The sequence below is a fragment of the Symphalangus syndactylus genome, chromosome 18, assembly GCF_028878055.3.
Source record: "Symphalangus syndactylus isolate Jambi chromosome 18, NHGRI_mSymSyn1-v2.1_pri, whole genome shotgun sequence".
Taxonomy (NCBI): Eukaryota; Metazoa; Chordata; class Mammalia; order Primates; family Hylobatidae; genus Symphalangus; species Symphalangus syndactylus.
Genome location: NC_072440.2, coordinates 64,209,684 through 64,230,929, shown reverse-complemented (window position 1 = coordinate 64,230,929; position 21,246 = coordinate 64,209,684). Strand labels below are relative to the sequence as shown.

The window sequence follows — 21,246 nt, the reverse complement described above, 5'->3', positions numbered from 1 at the left end:
CCACTTTCGGGGAAAATCACTGGCTGCGGGCAGGCTCCTCGTTGGCCCCGCTGACATCTAGGCCTGGAGGAGTCTCTGTCAGGGACTGGGTGGCATCCTTTGCCTTGTAGGATTCTGTGCAGCATCCTTGCCTCTACCTACCGTATGTGAGTAACACCCTCTCCCCCAACGTGTGGCAGCCACAATGTCTCCAGGCGCTGCCACACATGCCCTGGGAGGAGAATCACTTCCAGTGAGAACTGATGGGTTTGAGGAAGGATCTGACTGAGGTCAGCTCAGGCCTCATAGTATCTGTAGAATTTGGAATCAGGGTCCCAGCACAGCCCCTGCCTACTCCCAACCCTGCTGTCCTATTTCCCTGGCCCTCTGGGAGGGAGGCATGTCATGGTATAGACAGCAGGTTCAACACGAAGCGCCCAGGGCCTGGCCTGCCCCATGGTCTCAGGCAAATGCCCTCCAGCCCTGAGCCTCCACTGCCTGGGGAGGGAGCCCCACCCTGTGCCCCATTTGAGTCCCTGGGGCTTGGACCACACATCCTCACTTGCCCACTGGGACCATCTAAAAAGCCTTCGTGGGCCACCTTGTTGCCCTGGGAATCTCCTAAGTGTGTGCATACTTGTGTGAATGTATGCATGAGTTGTCAGCATGCCCGGGTGCCTGTGTATATGTGTGTATATATATGCATTTATACACAAGTACATGTGTGTGTGTGGGGCGGGGACAGCCATCAAGATCTGGGCTGAGAGCAGCTCCAAGGAAAAGGACACGCAGGTCCCATGCACACCTGTCCCCCCAGGGCAGGGTAGGCAGTGACTCCACGGGTGGGAGCCTCCAGGCCATGGCTGTGCCTGAGCTAGGAACTTCCTTGCCTAGCACAGTGCCCAGAACACCCAGGTGCTCAATTAAGATTCATTTAATAAATCAATGAGTGGATCTCAAAGACCTGGCTGTATCCTAGTGTTGGCTGCGTTTTTAAGAATCTCTGAGGGCTCTTTCAAGGTCTCTATACTCTCACTTGGAGACAATTGGGTCCAAGGAACCCAGGACTGTCAATTGAGCCTGGCTTGATGCCCTGAAATGCTACCCAGGTTCGGCAAGTCCGCTGCCCATGGTGCACATACATGTAGGGTGGGGCGGCCTATGACACCCCCTCTCTGCCCATCATGAATGGTGGAGTCTTTGGGGAAAGCACCCCCAGCTGCCCCTGCAGGTGCCTCCCACTGTGTGCAGATGCCGCTCCCTGCTCCACAAGAGGAGAAGAGGTGAAGGGAATGGTGGGCCCCTTGGGCAGCGCCACCCATCCACCCAGCCTGCCAGCCGTGCTCATGTTCGAAGGACAATCTTGCTACTATGAGTACCAGGTGGCCTGCAGGGCCCAGGGAGGCTGCTACAGCAGCAGGGCCCATGACGGCCCCACCCAGTGTGAGATGCTTGTGCCCGTGTGGGTGGGAGCACCGTGTCTCGTTCTGTCCACATGGTTTGGAAAGCCAGGAGGAAAAACAGCGCAGGCAGGAAGGCAGAGTCTGGCTCTCCCTCCCTGTTCTGAAGGGCGGGGCTGCTCAGGGAACATCTGGCCCAGGGCATGGACTGGGTGGGGTGGAGACAAGACTCAGGATGAGGCACTTCTCCTTAGACTGAGAATCTTATCTTCTAGAGTCCTGAATAGTGCTGGTGGCATCAGACAGGGACAGCTCAGAAATCAGCCAAGTCCATGCTGAGAAAATGAGAGAGCAAAGGGCAGGGCCCGGCCTGGGGCTATTTATAACTTGGGGCTGTGCTCGTGCCAGTTATGGGAAAGGACGTGAATGCAGGGAGGACCATGGAGGCAGGCAAGGAGGCCGGGGCGGGTAGGAAGCCGGAGTTAAAGGGAAATTGGAAAAAGAAGTCAGTGACATGGAAGGAAGGCCCTCCTACCACGACCCTACCTAGGTAGGTACAAACACAAAACCTGAGGCTAAATAAAAGCCAACAAAGAACCCACAAAACAAACTGGGCTTGTGACAACCAAGCAGGAAAAGCCAACAGAGAACAAGGTGAATAAAACTTGTCAGCTGGCTACCAGGCCCACGGGTGAACCAAGGGTGGGAGCTGGAACTGAGCTTCAGGACAGGGCAGAGTACAAAGAGGCCCCTTCCAGTCCCTCCTCCTAGTCCCCCTAATCTGGGGGAGCCCCGTGGTGATCAGGGTGCAAAACCCTTGCTGCGAGGGGCAGGCTGCTCTGGGCTGGGAGTGTGCAGCCAGCACAGCTGCTGGAGAAAGGACCCTCTTGCTCTGGGCAAGGGCAGGTTTTCATTAGCAACAGATTGGACATTGTCCTGCGGCCCAGCCGGCGAACACCCCAAGAACCTGGCCCTCATGTCATACAGAGGGCAAGGGGCTGGCCTCTGTACAGGGTCCTGGGGCTGCAGGTTGTCGCAACAGGCCAGCCTGTGTGAATCCTTCCCACAGCACCCCGGGCAAGAGGGTGCCTGGCCTCTGTCCAACCTCTGTCTACACTATGAATGGGTATTCACAGTTCTCCAATCAAATCCCCTCCTCTTCAGACCAGCTCTGGGCCAAGGGGCGTGCTTGGGATTGGAAACTCTGGACCTGACAGGCAGAGATGTGCAACCTCCTGCAGGATGTGCACCATGAGAAACATCCACAGCTCCTGTGATGGCAGAAGCAGGGAGCAGGGGTTGGGGGACCAGGATCTGGAGTAGCTTCACAGATGAGGAGCCCTGGACTGAAAGGTGAAGGCTGTACTCCAAGTTAGAGCCAGGTGTGGGTGGGAGGCCCCCACCCCCGGACAGGGACTGGGGCACTGAGTGGACAGATCAGCTTCCTTTCAGGGCCAGGAACTGCATCAAGGACTGGCTGGGTGAAGATAGCCCTCAAGAATGATGGAAAGAAATAGCCTTTCTCAAGTTCAGCACTTAGCCTACCTGAACTTGGTCCTTCTTTGTACCAAACCACGCTTACAATGCAGCAAGAGAGGGGTGCACCAAGAAAGACAAGACAGTTGAGGGAGGGAAAGTGTGTCCACTGAAGAATCAGGAAGGCTTCAAACCCTGGAGCTGTGTGGCCCAAGCAAGTTACTTCACCTCTCTGAACCTCGGCCTCCTAGTGTGTAAAAAGCTGACACTCGACGTGGGATAGGAAGCTACCTAAGGCAGCAGCCTGTGTGTGCTGCACGCAGCAGGTACATGTTACCCACTGGCTTCCTCTCCCATCCTCTCGGTTCAGAACGAGAAGCCTGCCCAGCACCAAGGCCTTCAGAAATCACAAAAGCATATACATAAGCAGCAGTCCCAGGCCTGCAGCTAACATGTCAGCCCCAGAGAAAAGCAGCTCAGAGAGAAGATACACTTCTGGAGCTTCCTTACAGAAACAGGGAAAAGTCCATCTCTCTCTTGCTCTTTTTGTTTTATTATTATTATTTTTTTTAAAGATGGGGTCTTGCTGTGTTGCCCAGGCTGGAGTGCAGTGGTGAGAATCACAGCTCACTGCAGTCTCGAGCTCCTAGACTCAAGCAATTCTCCCACCTCAGCCTCCTGAGTCGCTGGGATTACAGGTGTGAGCCACCGTGCCAGGCTACGGTGGAAACCATCTAGAAATAAGCTAAGCAGTGTGTGGAAGGAATCTGTCATCAGGCACCAAAAAGACAAAAGGAGCAACTGCCCTGGGGCAGTGATTTTCTCCGCCCAAGAAGGAAGGAACCCAAGAGGTCAAGTGGGGGGACATGCACCAACGGCAAGGGGTGAGCATCTGGGCCCCAGAGCATTGCTGAAGCAGACCCCTGAGCTGTGGGACCAGAGAGAGGAGTCAGAACTTCATTCAGGGCCAGGCGGTCCAGTACCATCCAGCCTGCGACCAGCCCGGGCTACGTTCTCATGTGAGCGGGGCGTGGGTCCACTGCTTTCTTGGAGGGCATGGCAGAGCATCTACTGAATGTGCCACTACTCACTAGCCATGAGACCTTGGGGAAGCCACCATTGGACTTCAGTTCCACATTTGTAAAGTGGAAGTGACAGCAAGGCCAAGAATTATTAATGAGGGTCAAGTGAAAACTCACAGGAAAGGCTCTGGTCACACGGATGGAGCCATCCTCAGCACACGCTTTGGTAAAAGGGAGCAAGAAGACTATGAAGCAAAGGGACCCAAGCCCAGACACCACCTGGCTCAGCAGCGTTGCCGGCGCCACCACGCAGGTCTTGCTGGTTTGGGTGGTGGCCTCTGGTGCTGACATTCTCAGCCTCAAGACCACATGCTGCCTGCCTCCTCCATGCTCAGTTCAAAGCATCCCCCGATCTCCCTGATCAACACATCTGGCAGGCTATCTGTGTACCACATGTAGAGATGAGGAAGGAGTTTTTGGTGACCCACTCGGCTTCCAAACCATTGGCTGCTCCACCACCTACCTGCTACGTACCCGAGCATGGGACTGCGCTTCAGGGAGCCTCACCTGGCCCTCCTGCCACACGTACACCATGGGGACTCACCACTTTAGTGGACTCCAGGGCTCCCGAGACCAGCGCATCCCGGCTGCCCCTGCCCTTGCTGCTGAGGTGGGGCGATGAGGAGGGCGAGTCATCAATGTAGGGCAGCCCGTCTTGGTGCCGGCGCTGCTCCTCTGCCCGGTCTGCAGCGCAGCCATACCCAGGTGGTGTTCCGAACGAGCCATCTGTGTGTGCAAAGAAGCATCCTGTGTTAGAGACCAAGAAGGGAGCATCCATACTCAACCTGTCCCAGCAAGCACCCAGCTGACACCATCTCTGTCCCCAACAGGCATTTCACAACGACCTCAGATATGCTGACATCCCCTTCACAACTGACTGGTCAAAGACCACAGGGTGAGGGGGGGATGAACATGAGCTCACTCCCCAGACAATACAAGGGGCTTTCTGAGATACGTCCACCCCTGGCAGGGGGTTGTGACTTAAGAAATGTATATTTGATCTTTGCATATCCCACCCCCTACTTTCCTGGCACGCAGGTCCTAAAACCCTTGGAATCTCCAAAGTAATACATGTCTTTATGTGTGCTAGTAAATGACAGGTGGCTGGGGCTCCTGGACAGCCTCAGGAAGGGGGCTGGTTGCCGGGAGAACCAACTACATGATTAGAAAGTTGGCACCCCCAACTCTCTGGGGAAGACCCACAGTTGAAGGATGAGTTGATCACCAATGGCCAGTGACGTAATCAATCATGCCTACACAATGAGGGCTGTCCAAAAGGCCTGGGTTAGGAGAGCTTCCAGGTTGCTGAAAATGTGGCAGTGCCCTGAGAGGGCATGGAAGCTCTGCACCCCTTCCCACAGACCTTCCTCTGTGCACCTCTTCCATCTGGCTGTTCCTGAGTTGTATCTTTGCATTAAAAACCAGTCATCTAGTAAGTTATTTTCCTGAGTTCTCTGAGCCGTTCCAGCCAGTGATCAAACTCAAGGAGGGGGCTGTAGGAACCTCCAATTTACAGCCAATAGATAACCTGGACTTGCTACTGACACCTGAAGTTAGGGGCAGTCTTCTGGAGCTAAGCCCTTAACAGTGGGATCTGACACTAACTCCAGGTAGACAATGTCAGAAATGAGTTGAAATTGTAGGACACCCAGCTGGTGTCTGTAGAGAACTGCTTGGTGTGGGAAAAAGCCCCTACATTTGGTCACATAAGTGTTCTGCGTTGAGCTTGTGTACAGAGAAAACAGTCGGTTCTCCCCCATACAGGGGGGTTGGGTTGCTACAGAAAGGGGGACCCCTGGCTGGGCACAGTGGCTCATGCCTGTAATCCCAGCACTTTGGGAGGCCGAGGTGGGCGGATCACTTGAGGTCAGGAGTTTGAGACCAGTCTGGCCAATATGGTGAAACCCCATCTCTACTAAAAATACAAAAATTTAGGCGGGCATGGTGGCAGGTGCCTATAATCCCAGCTACTCAGGAGGCTGAGGCAGGAGAATTGCTTGAACCTGGGAGGTGGAGGTTGCAGTGAGCCAAGGTTGCACCACTGCACTCCAGCCTAGGTGACAGAGCAAGACTCTGTCTCAAAAAAAAAACAAAAAAAAAAAAAAAAGAAAAAGAAAAAAGAAAGGGAAACCCAAAATGTTACCGTTACCGTCTTGTTGTCGGGAATGGTCCTTGCACCTTGCACACCTGCCCATGGGGTCTGATGGGGTGAGGAGCACAGGCCAGCATGCTGGCTGGGGTGCAAGTTCTGGCCACCATAAGCAACGAGTCCTACCGTGCTATTCCCATCCCAGCCCAGGGAACTGGGGCTACAGGCTCCCCCATCCCCCAGTCCAGCCCAGCTTCTGGCTGAGTCATAGACCACCTTCTAGCAGGTCTGTCAAAATCCCAGACCACCCTTACCCCAATGTGAGTACCCGCAAGAGGACAGAGTGGCTTATCCTACAAGAGGCCCCCTGCCTGCTGGGACTATCTGGTTATATAGAGTAATTCATTCCTCCCAGAGGCACCTGGAGATAATCACTCCCTTCCTCCCAGGCTGAATGACAAAGCCCAACACGTGTTTCCAAGGCCTTAGCCATCTGGAGCTCCTTGATGGCTTGTTCTCAGCCTGAGTTTTCTAAGCCAGTGGACTCATCATGACCACTGTCAACCCACAAGGATCTTCTAGCCCGATCCATGGCTCATGTGAGGATCCCTTCTCCACTCCTTCCAAAGGGGGCCTTTGAGGCCCATGGGACTTCTGAGAGTCCTGATGGGGTGACGTCACTCTCACCATGAGTCACCTGTAAGCAGCCCTGCCCAAAGGTTACCAGCAGAGGTGACCTTGGTGTTCATTCACGAGTTTACAACTGCCACCACACACACCCAGGCTGGGTGGGCACAGGGCTGCCCTCAGGCACTCAGAGAAGCTGACCCAGCAATCCTGAAGTGGGGACTGTTGTCAGTCCTTTCCACGTGGATGGCTGGGGGGAGCTGTGTGTCTGGAGTGATCTGCCACTAGCTGTGGGTGCAGGTGGCCAAAGTTCCGGCTTCCTTGTGCACCTCTGCCTCTCCCTCTCCCAGGTTCTCCACTTCTTGTCCCACAGGACTCAGCGCCCTCTAACAGGTGTCCCCAGCCCTGGCTGCACATCGGCAACACCTGGGAGGCTTTGAAAACAATTTCACTGGGATCCACACAGACCTGCCGAATCCAAAGCTATAGGGGCTTCCTGGGGGAATCTAGTTGGCAGCCAGGGCTGAGACCTGCTGAGCGACCCCAACCCGGTGTCTAGCATTGCCGGCTGCTGACCTGCAGCACTGTCCCAGGTGACTGCACACAACTACTGGCTGCAAAGGCCAGGCGGGGTTCTGTCTCTGTGCGTGTTGAAAGGAGAATTCCAGGAAGAGGCTGGGTCTGGGTTGGGCATAGCAGCCAAAGTAGGAAGACCCCAAGAGCAGGGGGCACCCAAGTCCCTCGACAAGCTGTATGTAGGAATCTGGTCTCCTTAATCCATGCGACATCGAGGGCGCCCCAGGTACCAAGATCGCTATGTTGGTTATTAATGTTCAGTTCCTTTGGCCTTTGGGTGGGGGAAGTGAGCAGTGGTGTAATCCCTCAGAAGCGAGGCTCTGGCCCTCCCCGTTGCTACCCCTCTGTGAGTTAGTCCAGGTCACTGAGGCCTTCCATGCCTCACCTTTCTTTACTTCATTTATTAATTTAACAGAGACGTTGACTCGCTAAGGTGCCTAGGCTAGTCTCCAACTCCTGGGCTCAAGCAATCCTCCTGCCTCAGCTTCCTTTTTTTAAAATCATGCATGTGAACTAGACAATCGATAAAGACCCTCTAGCTCTAAAATGCTACTGTCACTATTAGATGAAGGCCCTGCCATCCCCTTGGCCTCCTTTAACAACTTCCTCACCCTAGTCTCCCACCCCATGACCCTCCAGACTTGGCTTTTACATTAGCTTGGAATTGTCAGCGTCTACTAAACGTTCTAGCAGAGGTGTCCAAGTGCCCAAGGGAGAGAATACACTCATGGGTCCTTAGTTTTGTTTTTGGTCTAGCCAGCAAAGCCCCTTCCTCATCCCTCTTTTCCACTTATCATCAGAGAAAGAGACTAAAACCACAGCTTCAGGCTGCGAAACGTCTAAAACGAAACAAACAACGACAAAATAAGGTGGTTTAGACCAGCTTTTCACCAACGGTTTTGCTGTTGATCTAAAGACGATCTTCAGACATCAACACATTCTTCATCACCTGGTGGAGCATCTTTTATCTGAGTGCTTTCCCGCCCGTGACTACACTGACTCCCGTGTAAGGTCAAGTCAACACCGAGTAGGGAGTCAACCCAGCAAGAACTTCAGGGTCAGACTCGGGGTCCCAGGGCTTGCTCCGGAGTAACTGTAAGACTCCACATGTGCGAAGCCACATGCTGGCTTAGCAACGTCCATGCTAAAACCTGGTGCAAGAATCAAGTGCCCGGTGAGGGCTTGCCCGCCTGTGTCCAGTGAAACTTTGAAGTGGACACATCACCCCGCCAGGTGAGACAGAGAGACCAGATCTCATGGCCAGACTCTGCTGGGGAATTAGGACACTCCAGGTAGCTGAAACCCCAGCCGTCTCCCCTCTGCAGAGATCTCAAATCACTGTCTGGGTGACTGATGCTTTTAAGTCTGGATTCCAGATGGCCTGCTCATCCCTGCCACATTCCATATGAGGGCTTCAGCCCCTGCCTCAGCTCACCCAGATCACTCCAATCCAGACTTGTTGCCCCTCATTCTGCTGACTCTTCCAGTCTGCTCCATGGCAAATGATGGGGTGGGGAGGACTGCCCCTCAATTCCCTCACCCCCCCATTCTAACCAGCACACAGGAACCTGCTTTTTCACAAAGCAGTTTTTCACACCTGAGTTCCCCAAAGTACACAAAGCACCACCCCCCACCTGTTATTTTATTTTCAGCAACATGATCTTGCTGTCACCCAGGCTGAAGTGCAGTGGAGTGATCATAGCTCACTGCAGCCGTGAACTCCTGGGCTCAAGGGATCCTTCCAAGTAGCTGGGACTACAGGTGCATGCCACTATGCCCAGCTAATTTTTTTTTTTTTTTTTTTTTTTGGGACAGAGTCTCGCTCTGTCGCCCAGGCTGGAGTGCAGTGGCACAATCTCGGCTCACTGTAAGCTCCGCCTTTGGGTTCACGCCATTCTCCTGACTCTGCCTCTGGAGTAGCTGGGACTACAGGCATGCGCCACCACGCTCGGCTAATTTTTTTTTTGTATTTTTAGTAGAGATAGAGTTTCACCGTGTTAGCCAGGATGGTCTCGATCTCCTGACCTCGTGATCCACCTGCCTCGGCCTCCCAAATTGCTGGGATTACAGGAGTGAGCCACTGCGCCTGGCCTGCCCAGCTAATTTTTAAAAATATTTTTTGAGACAAAGTCTTGCTATGTTGCCCAGGCTGATCTTAAACTCTGGCCTCAAGCAACCCTCCTGCCTCAGCCTCCCAAAGTGCTGGGATTATAGGCTTGAGCCACCATGCCCAGCCAAGGCCCTTTCCTCTTGAGGATAAAGTACATTATTTGGCATTTTGAAAGCCACCATCTCCTAAGAGCCAGAACCAATTGGGAGGCCTGGCTCCTGCCCCCATACCAGGAATACCCAGTGGAAAAACCTCTCTGGGCCTCCTCACCCTTGGCAGGACTGAGGTTGATGGTCTCATCAGCCACATCCTTCCTGCAAAGCTTTATCCAAGGCAGAACCCAAACACTAGAAGGTAGAAGGTGGGGGCGTGGAATCTGGCTGCTGCTCACCTGAACCAGGAACCAGACTAGGAGTGGGGCTGGGGAGAGGAAGGCCAGTGCAAACAGCCCAGGGTTGGTGCGGAAGAGGGAGGGCCTAGTGAAATCTGAAACCCTCTCCTCTCCAGGCAGTTTGCTTAGCAACCCAACCCCGGAACTCTGCAAATCTATTCTTTCATAAAAGGAAAAACGGCAGCCAAAAAAAAAAAAATAATATAGTGAAAAGAATAATGCCTGGTTAGGTCCCAGTCAGCCCAGGCCCAAGTAGGTGCCGAGGTCACATCCCCTAGACTACACTGGTTCAAAAAAAAAAACTTTCAAAAAATTAAACAGAATTACCATATGATCCAGCAATTCTATTCCTAGTTATATACCCAAAATAACTGATTTTTTTTTTTTTTTTGAGATGGAGTCTCACTCTGTCGCCTGGACACTGCTGGAGTACAATGGCGCGATCTCGGCTCACTGCAAACTCCGCCTCCTGGGTTCAAGTGATTCTCCTGCCTTGACCTCCTGAGGAGCTGTGATTACAAGCGTGCACCACCACACCCAGCTAATTTTCGTATTTTAAGTATAGACGGGATATCACCATGTTGCCCAGGCTGGTCTGGAACTCCTGACCTCAAGCGATCTACCAGCCTCAGTCTCCCAAAGTACTGGGATTACAAGCGCAAGCCACTGCGCCCAGCCTCTAAAAGAACTGAAAGGAGGAACTTGAAGAGATATTTGCACACCCATATTCATCACAACATGGGAAGAGGTGGAAAGAACCCAATGTCCACTGACAGAAGAATGGAGAAGCACAATGTAATGTATACACTCAATGGAATATCATTCAGCCTTAAAAAGGAAGGACATTTTGACACATGCAATCTCATGGATGAACCTTGATGTTCTGCTTAGTGGAATAAGCCAGACACAAAAGGACAAATATTGTTATGATTCCACTCATATCAGGTACCTACAGTAGTCGGATTCATAGAGACAGAAGGCGGAACGGTGGGCTCCCAGGAAATGCATCCAGGCATCGGCCATGTGATGCCTGGGTGCAGCCAGGCAGGAGAGGCTCTCCCAGGCCAGATATGCCTAGAGAGGCCCCAGATCCTCCATCAGTGGTGTGGCTGCCAGAGGTGTGGGGTACCAGGAACCCAGTCCCTGACCCACCCTCTGCCAACGTGCCCCAGGGTGAGATGGGAGCAAGCCCTCAGGCGATCAGAGGTCACGCTCTGGGCCCTCCCTACCCAGAACAAAACGGGAGCAGCTGTAAAGGGCCCTCTGATGAACATGTACTGGAGTCAAGGGAAGAAAGAGGCACTGGGAGGAATTTGGGTGGAGGAGGAAGGAACTCCACAGAGCACAGAGATCATCAGCAGAGTGGTCTCCATCCTTGTTTACACTGGCAGCCAAAGACTGGGCAGTATTTATTTACAAAGGTAAAAGTGGATCAAACATTGGTGGCTCGGCCAGCTGCGGTGGAGAGGTTTTCACAGAGGTGGGCATCAAGCCCCCACCCTGTCATGGCTGCAGCTGCCCTCCTTCCCGGCTCCTGCTCTCCTCTCGGCCTCCCATCTTCTCCCAGGTCCTAGGCAGGCCACGGCAGCATGGTGCCAGCGACTTCTACAAACAGCAGCACGCGTCTTTTGGAGGGATTGTCAGGCAGGCACTGTCCTCCAGAGAGGCTTGGAAAACCATGGCTGGGACAGAGGTTCAGGTCTCACTGAAAGGTGCAGAGTCCACAGTCGGAGCTGGCTCTGCACCCCACGCTCATCCATAGCCTGGCACCTTCCTACCACCATGTACCCACCAAGAGCAGACTCTACCCTCGAGAAGGGCTGCGGATTTTGGGGGGCTCCGAAGCTGGCTATCGTAGCAGAACCTCAGGTAAGGTCAGGGAATATCTGTAGTGCTTCAGAGAGGTAAGTTCTTCTAACAGCAAAAAAGACCCAAATCTTTGAAGTAGTGGGCAAAAAATAACCGCCACCCTTTACGGGGCACTTCCTCTAGGTCACACATGGTGCTGAAAACCCACTATCATCTCTTGGAATACACACCTGAGTGGGCATGAACTTTTAGATTGCTATTTTTCAGACAGGAAAAACTGAGTCTCAGGCAGAGCTTGACTGTGCCCAGCTGCGCCTGTGTGACCTGCCTACTGGGTCAACTTACGTTCCAAAGAGAAGGCATTTCTAAGATGTGGCATTGATAACCTTACGACCTAGCAACTCCCCTCCTAGGTGTATAATCAAAACAATTGAAAACTAGTGTTCAAACAAAAACTTGGACCAGAATGTTCACAGAAGCATTATTCACAAGAGGTAGAAACAACCCAAATGTCCATCAGATTCAATGGAATAGCATTGCTCACCACAGTCTCGAACTCCTGGGCTCACGTGATCTCCTGCCTGAGCCCCCTAAGTAACTGGCATTACAGGTGTGTGCCATTACGTCCAGCTAAAATATATATTTTTTTCTTTTTGTAGAGACGGGTCTCGCTATGTTGCCCAGGCTGGTCTTGAACTCCTGGCTTCAAGTGGTCCTCTCGCTTAGGCCTCCCAAAGTGATGGGATTGCAGGTGTGAGCCACTGTACCCGGCCTCTGCCTTCAAAGGGAAGGAAATTCTGTCACATGCTATGACACGGATGAACCTTGAAAACATGATGCTACGGGAAATATGCCAGTCACAAAGTATCACATGTTGTATGACTCCATTGATACTAAATGCCTAGAACATGTAAACCCATAAAAACAGAAAGGAGGTCGGTGACTGCTTAATGGGCAGGGGTTTCCTTCTGGGGTGATGAAAATGTTTTGGAACTAAACAGAGATGGTGGTTGCACAAACACCAATGTTTGGCGCTAAAAGCCACGGAATTGTTCACTTTAAAATGATTCATTTTATGTTATGTGAATTTTACCTCAATTTTTTTTTAAAGCTGACCTGTTTTCCTCTCCTAAGCAGGGAACCCGGAACATAATTCCACTGTTTCCCGACAGTTGAGAGTATCCTTCCGGATGGACGTCAGTACCACCCTGGCCATAACCTCAGGCCACCCACAGGCAGTGAGTGCTTTCGGAGATGTGTGGTTGGTTCTGGTGGTTTTTCTACTTTCTCCTCCTCTGCCAGGCTGGGAGCTGCTCCTTCTTGCATCCACACCAAGTGCCTCAAAATTCTTTATAAATGAGACATGCCCCATCCAGTTAGCCACCGCACCCTGGCTAAAGGCCTGCCACCAGGGTCCTTGGTTCTGTGGTGGAAGGGTACACAGAGAGCATCCCAGGATCCTGTGGCCTCCCAGCCCTCATGCCGTACCCCAACAATGACATCACCAGGCCAGCACCCAAGAATGGAAAGCCACAGCTGCCCGGGTAGAGAGAGGTCAGGGTCATGAATCAGCGTATGCCACAGAGAAAGCCACCAGGCTAGCCAAGGCCCCCCATAGGCTGGAAAATGTCAGTCGGGAAGGGCCTGAGCCTATCCTGCTCCCTGATGCCTTGGCTCCCCAGGCAACCCTAGACACCGCAAATGAGAAACAGGTATTTACAACTCTGAGCTTTCTTGGAGGAGAAAGTCCAACCCACACGACCAGCCCTGACAGCTCTGCCTGCTTGAAGGCTGAGCTGGTTGGAGACTGAATCACCAGAAGGTCAACTTTGCTGGCAATTTTCTGGGGGCACTAGAGAGCCATTTTCCTCCACAAGCCGAGTGTGCCTCAGTGTGGGCAGAGGAGAAACCCCTCTCCTCTCCATCAGCATCCAGAACACTGTTAAAGGACCACCTCCAGTCTCCAAGGACCCACCTGTGTCTAAGGTTCCCAGTCATTCCCGGAGGCAATAATAATTTGATGCTCTAGGCTTCAGGTTGGGGCCGGCTGGTGCAGGGGCAGGGGCAGGGCAGAGGCTGAAACCCCAGCTGGGAAGAGGCAGCAGCCCTCCGCCCCAGGATGATATAGTTATTATTCCTCAGCAGCACCTGGGCTTTTTAGGACTCTGGAACTCAGAAAGACTTCCTGGAGACCCTGAAGGTTTAGCCCCAGACAAATGTACTTACTGAGTACCTAATACATTCAGGACACTGTGCTGGGTATGGAATGGTGAGCACCACACACCCAGCCCCTGCCCACGGGAGCCAGCAGAATCCACAGAGTCACGTGACATGGGCATCACAGCAACCATGACAAGGCCACGGGAGAGAGGCAGGTGGCACCGAAGCACATGCAGGAGGGAGGAAGACAGACCCAGGAAGGACAGCAGGGCCTCTCCCTGAGGAAATGACCACGGAGCCAGAACCTAACGGAGGAGACGGAGGCAGACACTGGCTTCCCTGAGGAACACCAAGGTGAGAAGCCCACTGTAGTGGGCCCCCAAAGGAACACGTTCATATCCTAACCCTAGAATCTGAGAATATGACCTTACCTGGAAAGAGTCTTTTTGCAGATGTAATGAAGTTAAAGGCTTTGAGCTGAGATCACCCTAGATTGTCCAATTACTACCACTATTGTAGTAATAGTATGTGTTTCTATTCCCCCAGAACTCTCCTGACAACACACATGCGGATTTTCTCCTTTCACCAGGCAATCCTCCCAGTCTCTGGACACCAGCCGGGTGTCCTATAATTTAATTCCATTCTGCCAGTAAGTACGTGGAATGAGCGTCAGACTCCACAGGTTAAGGGCTCAGTACCACAAGACTGTTCCCACTTAAGGCACTGGGGGAAAGTCTGGGCCACCTGTACTTCTGACCTACTGACCCTAAAGCTGGGAGCGGGGGTGGGGTGTTCCCACAACCCCCTCCTCAGGTTCAATAATTTGCTAGAGCCAGGCACGGTGGCTCATGCCTGTAATCCCAGCACTTTGGGAGGCTGAGGTGGGCGGATCACAAGGTCAGGAGTTCGAGACCAGCCTGGCCAATACAGTGAAACCCCATCTCTACTAAAAATACAAAAATTAGCTGGGCGTGGTGGCAGGCGCCTGTAGTCCCAGCTACTCGGGAGGCCGAGGCAGAAGAATCCTTTGAACCCGGGAGGTTGCAGTGAGCCGAGATCTCGCCACTGCACTCCAGCCTGGGCAACAGAGTGAGGCTCCATCTTAAAAAAAAAAAAAAAAAAAAAAAAAAATTGCTAGAGCAGCTCACATAATTCTGGAAAGCCCTTTACTCACATTTACCAGTTTATTGTAAAAGATACCACTCAGGAATAGACAAACGGAAGAGGGCTGGGTAATAGGGTGTATTGCAGGGGAGCTTCCATGGCCTCCTGGGATACTGCCCTCCCAGCACTTCCATGTGTTCACCAACCTGAAAGCTCTCTGAACCCCACTGTGTAGTGTTTTCATGGAGGTTCCACTAGGTAGGCAAGACTAAATCACTGGCCACTGATGATCAGTTCAGCCGAGATCGGGCTGGCATGGCTGTAGACATGGGTGATCAATTCAATCTCCACCCCTCTCCCCATCCCCAGAGTTCAGGGGTGGAGCTAAAGTTCCAACCCTCTAATCACGTGGCTGGTTCCTCTGGCAACCAGCCCCGTCCCACAGCTATCTAGGGGCCCATCAAGCATCACCTCATTAGCATAACCTCAGGTCCCACAGAAAAGGGCTTGCATGAATAACAAAAGATGCTCCTATCGCCCCATCGTTCAGGAAATTACAATGATTTTAGGAGCTTGTGCCAGAAACCAGAAGGAAGACCACATACAGATTTCTTATTTTATCACAATATCACACTGATGGACCCTAAATCCAATGACAATTATCTTTAAAGAGACAGAAGACATAGGCATACAGGAGGCCGTCTGAAGGCGGAGGCAGGGACTGGAGAGATGCTGTCACCAGGCAAAGGAATGCCAGGGGCCATCAGATGCTGGGAACAGAAAGGAAGGATCCTCCTCCAGAGCCTCCAGAGACAGCCTGGCCCTGCTGACACCCTGATGTGGGACTTCAGTCTTCAGAACTGGGAGAGAATAAATGTTTGTTGTTGTAAGCCACTAAGCTTGTGGCATTCTGTTAAGGAAGCCACAGGACACTAAGACATGGCCTGAACTCGGTGCCATGGAGTCTGAAGACAGAGATAACCCAGCCCCCAGGAGAGGCCTGGAAGGGCTTTGGAGGGGCACAGTCTGTGAGAGAGAGAAGAATGCGACCAACAGAGCCTTCAACCAGCAGGGGCAGGGAGCTGCAAAGACGCCCCATGGAGGGATTCAGGCTGACTCAGTTGCCGGCTCTCCTGGGGCTTACAAATGCAGAAAGGCTGGGAAAGAATGAAGGAAGCGCCATCTCAAAATACACCGGATAGGTACACTGACTTCAAGCTGTAGGTTCAGAAAGGGCTAGCTGACCTGTTTCTTGCTGTACTCAGCAAGCCATAAAGATTCCTCTGGGAGGGGTGTCTTCCCTGAACCAGGGGAGAAAATAGCCCTTATCACCTGAGACTGGGAATTGGGGGCTGCAGTGGGCCTGAATAAATATGCTTTAACAAAGTAACCCTTATCTTCCACCAGGTTTACACCCCTCATATATCTCCCAGTGACTCCTCGAGAATTTACTGCCCCTAGCCAGATCCCCCCGTCCTGCCACTTCTCAAACTTATTGTTCTTTATCGAAAAAGGATAAAGCATCTTGCTTCGGCCACTTCTCTGGACTTGACTCTGGTGAAGATTCCCATGCACCTGTAAAACTAATGACATTAGTGTGCTTTTCTCTTGTTAATCCACCTGGTGTCAGTTTGGTTTCTAGATCCAGCCAGAGGTCACTAAGAGCTAAGGGGGGCTGGAAGTGGTCTCTGGGAAAGAGGGTACAGCTGGGAAAGGGGATACAGGCTGGCAGTGAGAGGAGAGAGAGGAAGAGGGTGATTTTGTGGGAAGCCTCAGGCTTCAGGCCAAGGACTTGGGCTCGATTTACGGTCTGGGTCTGGAACAAGAGGGGAGCCTAGGGGTCGCAGGGAGACAGGTGACATTCTGGCAACACATCTGAGTGTGGCACTGGAGGTGGGGTAGGGCTGGGGGCTTCTGCAATGGTCACTCCAGGTAGGCCTGGTGTTGCTAGAGAAACGCAGGCAGGGGGCACTGGTGCACAGTGAGCCTGGGTCTGGCTAAGAGGACAAAGGCAAGAGGAGGAAGAGCAGAGGGGACGCTGAGCTTCCAGTCCCTGAGGTATAGACCTGGCAGCAGGGAACTGACCAGAAAAGTCCCTGGGAAGAGGGTGGGAAGGGGCAAGGCAGGGAAGGTGGGCAGTGCCCTTCAAAGGAGGATGGCGCGGGACAGTGCCCTGGTATGGGAGCAGCATGGGGAGTGAGGTCTGAAAGTGACTGGAGGGTGTCCCTCCACACCAGCAAAGGTGCTCAGCCAGGATGCGGGCCATGGCCGCTGCACACCTTCAGGTCCTCCCTTCCCACTTACTGCCCCTCCAAAGATGAAATACAGAGGGTTGGTCGGGGGGGAATGGCAGGAAGAGGGGCTTCCCCCTGCTGGCGGTCACCACCCTGAGCCCGGGGCCAGGGCCCAACCACGGGCAGACACCCAGCAAGCCTGGGAGGGCAGGCAAACCACCTTCTTCCCCCATCTCGGTCTCGGGCTGCCCCCCTTCTGAAGGACGCCTGTGGCGGGTTAGGAGAGGAGGTGCACATTCACCACATTCCCAGCAGCGCCATCCACAATGGCTAAGAGGTGGCAGCAACCCCAGGGTCCATCAACACATGAGTGGAAAACCAGAACCTGCTACATACATGTAAAGGAGTATTATTCAGCCTCAAAAAGGTAGGAAACTCTGACACACACTGACTGAGGTAGGCCTTGAGGACATTATGCTAAGTGAAATCAGCCAGGCACAAACAGACAAATACTGTAAGATTCCACGTATATGAGGTTCCTAGAGTAGTCAAATTCATAGAGACAGAAAGTAGAATGGGGGCTGTGAGGTGCTGGAAAGGAGGGGAGGAGGGAGTTAGCGTTTAGTGGAGTTTCAGTGCAGAGAATATGAAAAAGTTCTGGAGATGGACAGTAGTGACAGGTATATGACAATGTGGATGTACCTTGAACCGCACACTTAAAAATGGCTAGAACAGTACATGTTACGTATATTTTCTTGCTCTGTCGCCCAGGCTGGAGTGCAAGTGGCGCGATCTCGGCTCACTGCAAGCTCCGCCTCCCGGGTTCACGCCATTCTCCTGCCTCAGCCTCCCGGGTAGCTGGAACTACAGGCGCCCGCCACCACGCCCGGCTGATTTTTTGTATTTTTAGTAGAGACGGGGTTTCACCGTGTTAGTCAGGATCGTCTCGATCTCCTGACCTCGTGATCCACCCGCCTCGGCCTCCCAAAGTGCTGGGATTACAGGCATGAGCCACCGCGCCCGGCCTATGTTATGTATATATATTTACACACACACACACACACACACACACACACACACACACACACACACACACACGATCAGCCAGGCTTTGAAATTTAAAACAAAAGAAAAGACGTATAGTTTTAGGGGCTAAATCGTGTTCCCTCCTAAATTCATATGCTGAAGTCCTAACCTCCAAACTTATTTGAAAATAAGGTCTTTACCAAGTTAAAACGAGGTCATTAGGCTAGGTCCTAATCCAATATGACTGTGTCCTTTAAAAGAGAGGTGGCCTGGCATGGTGGCTCATGCCTGTAATCCCAGCACTTTGGGAGGCAGGATCACTTCAGGCCAGGAGTTCGAGACTAGCCTGGACAACATAACAAGACCCTGTCTCTACAAAAAAATATAAAAATTAGCCGGGTATGGTGGTCAAGTGTAGTTTTCAGCTACTTGGGAGACTGAAGTGGGAGCATCACTTGAGCCCAGAAGGCTGAGGCTACAGTGAGCTATGATTGCACCACTGCACTCCAGCCTGGGACCGGAGCCAGAGGGAGACACTGTCTCCTAAAAAAAAGTGGGGGTGGGTGGAATCTGGATACAGACTGGCATATAGGGAGAATGTCATGTGAACTTGAAGACTGCCACCTATAAGGATCCAACTCAGCCAACATCTCAATCTCATATTTCCAGCCGTCAGAACTGTGAGATGATAAATTTCTATGATTTGGGCTGCACAGTTTGTGGTTCTTTGTTACGCAGCCATAACATACTATTACATGAATGAAGTCATTGTGGAGCTCAGACACCAGCATTGAGGAGCTGCCCACATGCCAGGAGTGCCCACAACACCCATATCACTGCCATATTCCAGACTCAGAGTGGCAGACAGAGGGGAAGAGCAGACACCAAGGCCCACAAGGTCAGAGTAGGAGGCAGCCCAGGGCCTTGCCCCCTTCAGCCACACAATGTATCCGTGCTCTCTTGGGCTACCCTCTTCCAGTGCCAGGCACCTGCTCAGAAACTAAATTATTACAGATTGACTCCAGACTCTCCTGCTAGAGAATAGACCAGAGCCACCTGAGTATCCTGTGCTTGTACAAATCAGAATAGAAACCCAGTCACATTCTGAATGTCCTGCACAACACTGCCAGCCAACCAGCCCCTCCTGAAGCTGCGCTCCTTCCTGAGCACAGCCCCTGCACTTTCAGACTCTCCTTCCCACACAGGGCCTGAGGGGCTTTGCTTTCCTCCCCTCCTCCAAGCTGACAGGTGGGCTTCCATGCAGATAAGGAAACTGAGGTACTAAAGCGACAAGCTGGGCAGGACCAGAAGAGCCCAACACTGGAGACAGACTGAGAAGCTGCCCATGAACCCTGCTGGGCCCACACATGATTCCATAGCCTGGGTTCTTTCTGTTGAGGGAAAGAAGGAAATGGCCCAGAGGACAGATTGAGACCTGACCCGACCCGACAGAGGACAGTTTGAGACTCGAACCCACCCCCCCACCTGCCCCCCCACACCCCTTGCAAGCCACAAGCCACATATACACACAAGAAGCACTCGTGTTCTCACCGGCCCTGGAGGGGTATAGCCCTGGGTCAGTCCTGGGGGACAGTCTGCAATTCCCACCCCAGGCCTAATCCTGGGTCACCCTGATCTATAGTGCTCCTGGAAGGCTTATGGGGTTGTGGATGCACAGGTGTTCCGGACGCCGGCCTGAGTCAGGGCCAGGGGTACAACACGCAGAAATGGCAACAGGTACGGGCCAGAAGTGCGCCTCGAATCCCCACGCCTCTGCAAGGGAGCCATCAGTACCCCATTTTACAGATGGAGGTTGAAGGTTTGGATGTGGAACCAACATACCCTGAGCTCCACAGCTAAGAAGGAGGATCCCCAACTTCAGGTATCCTGGGGGGCTCAACTAGGGGTGAGCTGGGGCAGGGGAGTGACATTTTGTATTCTCCACCAGAATTTAAGATGTTCCAGGTGTGGGCAGATGTCAAAAGCCTGAGGAACAGACCGGGGGGTGGCACGGTCTCCAAGTCTAAACTCAAGTGGATTTTCCCCCGGAAAATCTGTGCACATGGATTATGTGGCCAGGAACTCTTCCATTCTTAAAGAAGTATTTGGAAAAGGAAATATAATTCCCTCTGTTCCCAGCTTCCCCCACCCTACCTCCGAGGCCTTCTTCAATCATCCCCTTTAAAAACAAGACAATAAACCAACCAGGATGACCGGGATGACCAGAGGGCCCAGGGGCCTGCAGATGAAACTCCTCGTTTCATCTCTCAATGTTCCCACCAATGAAATGGGGATAATGACACTCTCCACCCACGCTCCCTGCAAGGTGTCAAGCAAGCCCCATCAGAGGGAGGAAACAGCACTGAGAAGCACAAGCATCACTTATCATAATTACGGGAAGCCTCACCTATTCACGCGCTCCCACCTGCAACATTTAGCAGCACACTCTTTTGCTCCTTTCCAGAAAACCTTATGACCTCCTGTTACCTGGCTTCTGGGGGATGCAGTGTGAGGCTGAGGGCTCCACTTCAGGAAATGTGGCAGAGCCATGTATCTGCTCAGGCCACTGCAGGTCAGCGGGTGACCCTAGCATGGCAATCTGGTCTGTCTCGTCCACTACAAAGGCCAGCCAGGGCTCTGGAGGCTGGTCTTCACGCCGCCCATCTCAGCAGCCCAAAGCTGACCCACTGCAAAGGCCACCGCCCTGACTTCCACGTTTCTCTTCTCCAGCAAAAATCAGGCCAGAGCAGAGCTCTCCTCACTCCCCTGGGGCTGCAAACTCTGCAGGCCACAGGAAACAGCTGAGGAACGAGCCAGAAAACCAGCCAGCAAGGATCTCTCTGTCCAGATGCAAGAGGAGACAGAGGACCCGGCTCTTGACCTGAAACTCGAAACTGTCATGTGGGAATTACCACCCATGGCGATAATCCCAGCTGTCATTGCGGGTGTGACAACCTGGTTCAGATCCCACCTGTTACTCCCAATCGGCCAGGCTCGGGAACTACGCCTAGCTCCTATCCTGCTTCCCCAGGGAGCTGTGGGAGGAGGTGAGATTCACACGCCCAGCCTGCCTCCATGGGCACAGCTGCTAGACGCCCGCTCAGGGAGCCAACTCAGCCACCTGCCAGCCCAGCCAAATGAGCAGATCCTGATGAGGACTGTGGTACGCTGCATTCTGAAAGC

The 21,246-nt window shown here is 52.8% G+C and overlaps 1 protein-coding gene across 5 annotated transcripts in view; it reads right to left on the bottom strand.

Annotated features, from left to right (window-relative positions):
* Positions 1–21,246, bottom strand: part of BCR (BCR activator of RhoGEF and GTPase) — a 139,990-nt gene that overhangs the window by 60,301 nt on the left and 58,443 nt on the right. For all 5 annotated transcript variants that reach the window (XM_055251708.2, XM_055251709.2, XM_055251710.2 and 2 more), the window contains exon 2: positions 4,482–4,663. In XM_055251708.2, the coding sequence (XP_055107683.1) occupies positions 4,482–4,663 (182 nt within the window). The remainder of the gene's footprint in view (positions 1–4,481; positions 4,664–21,246) is intronic.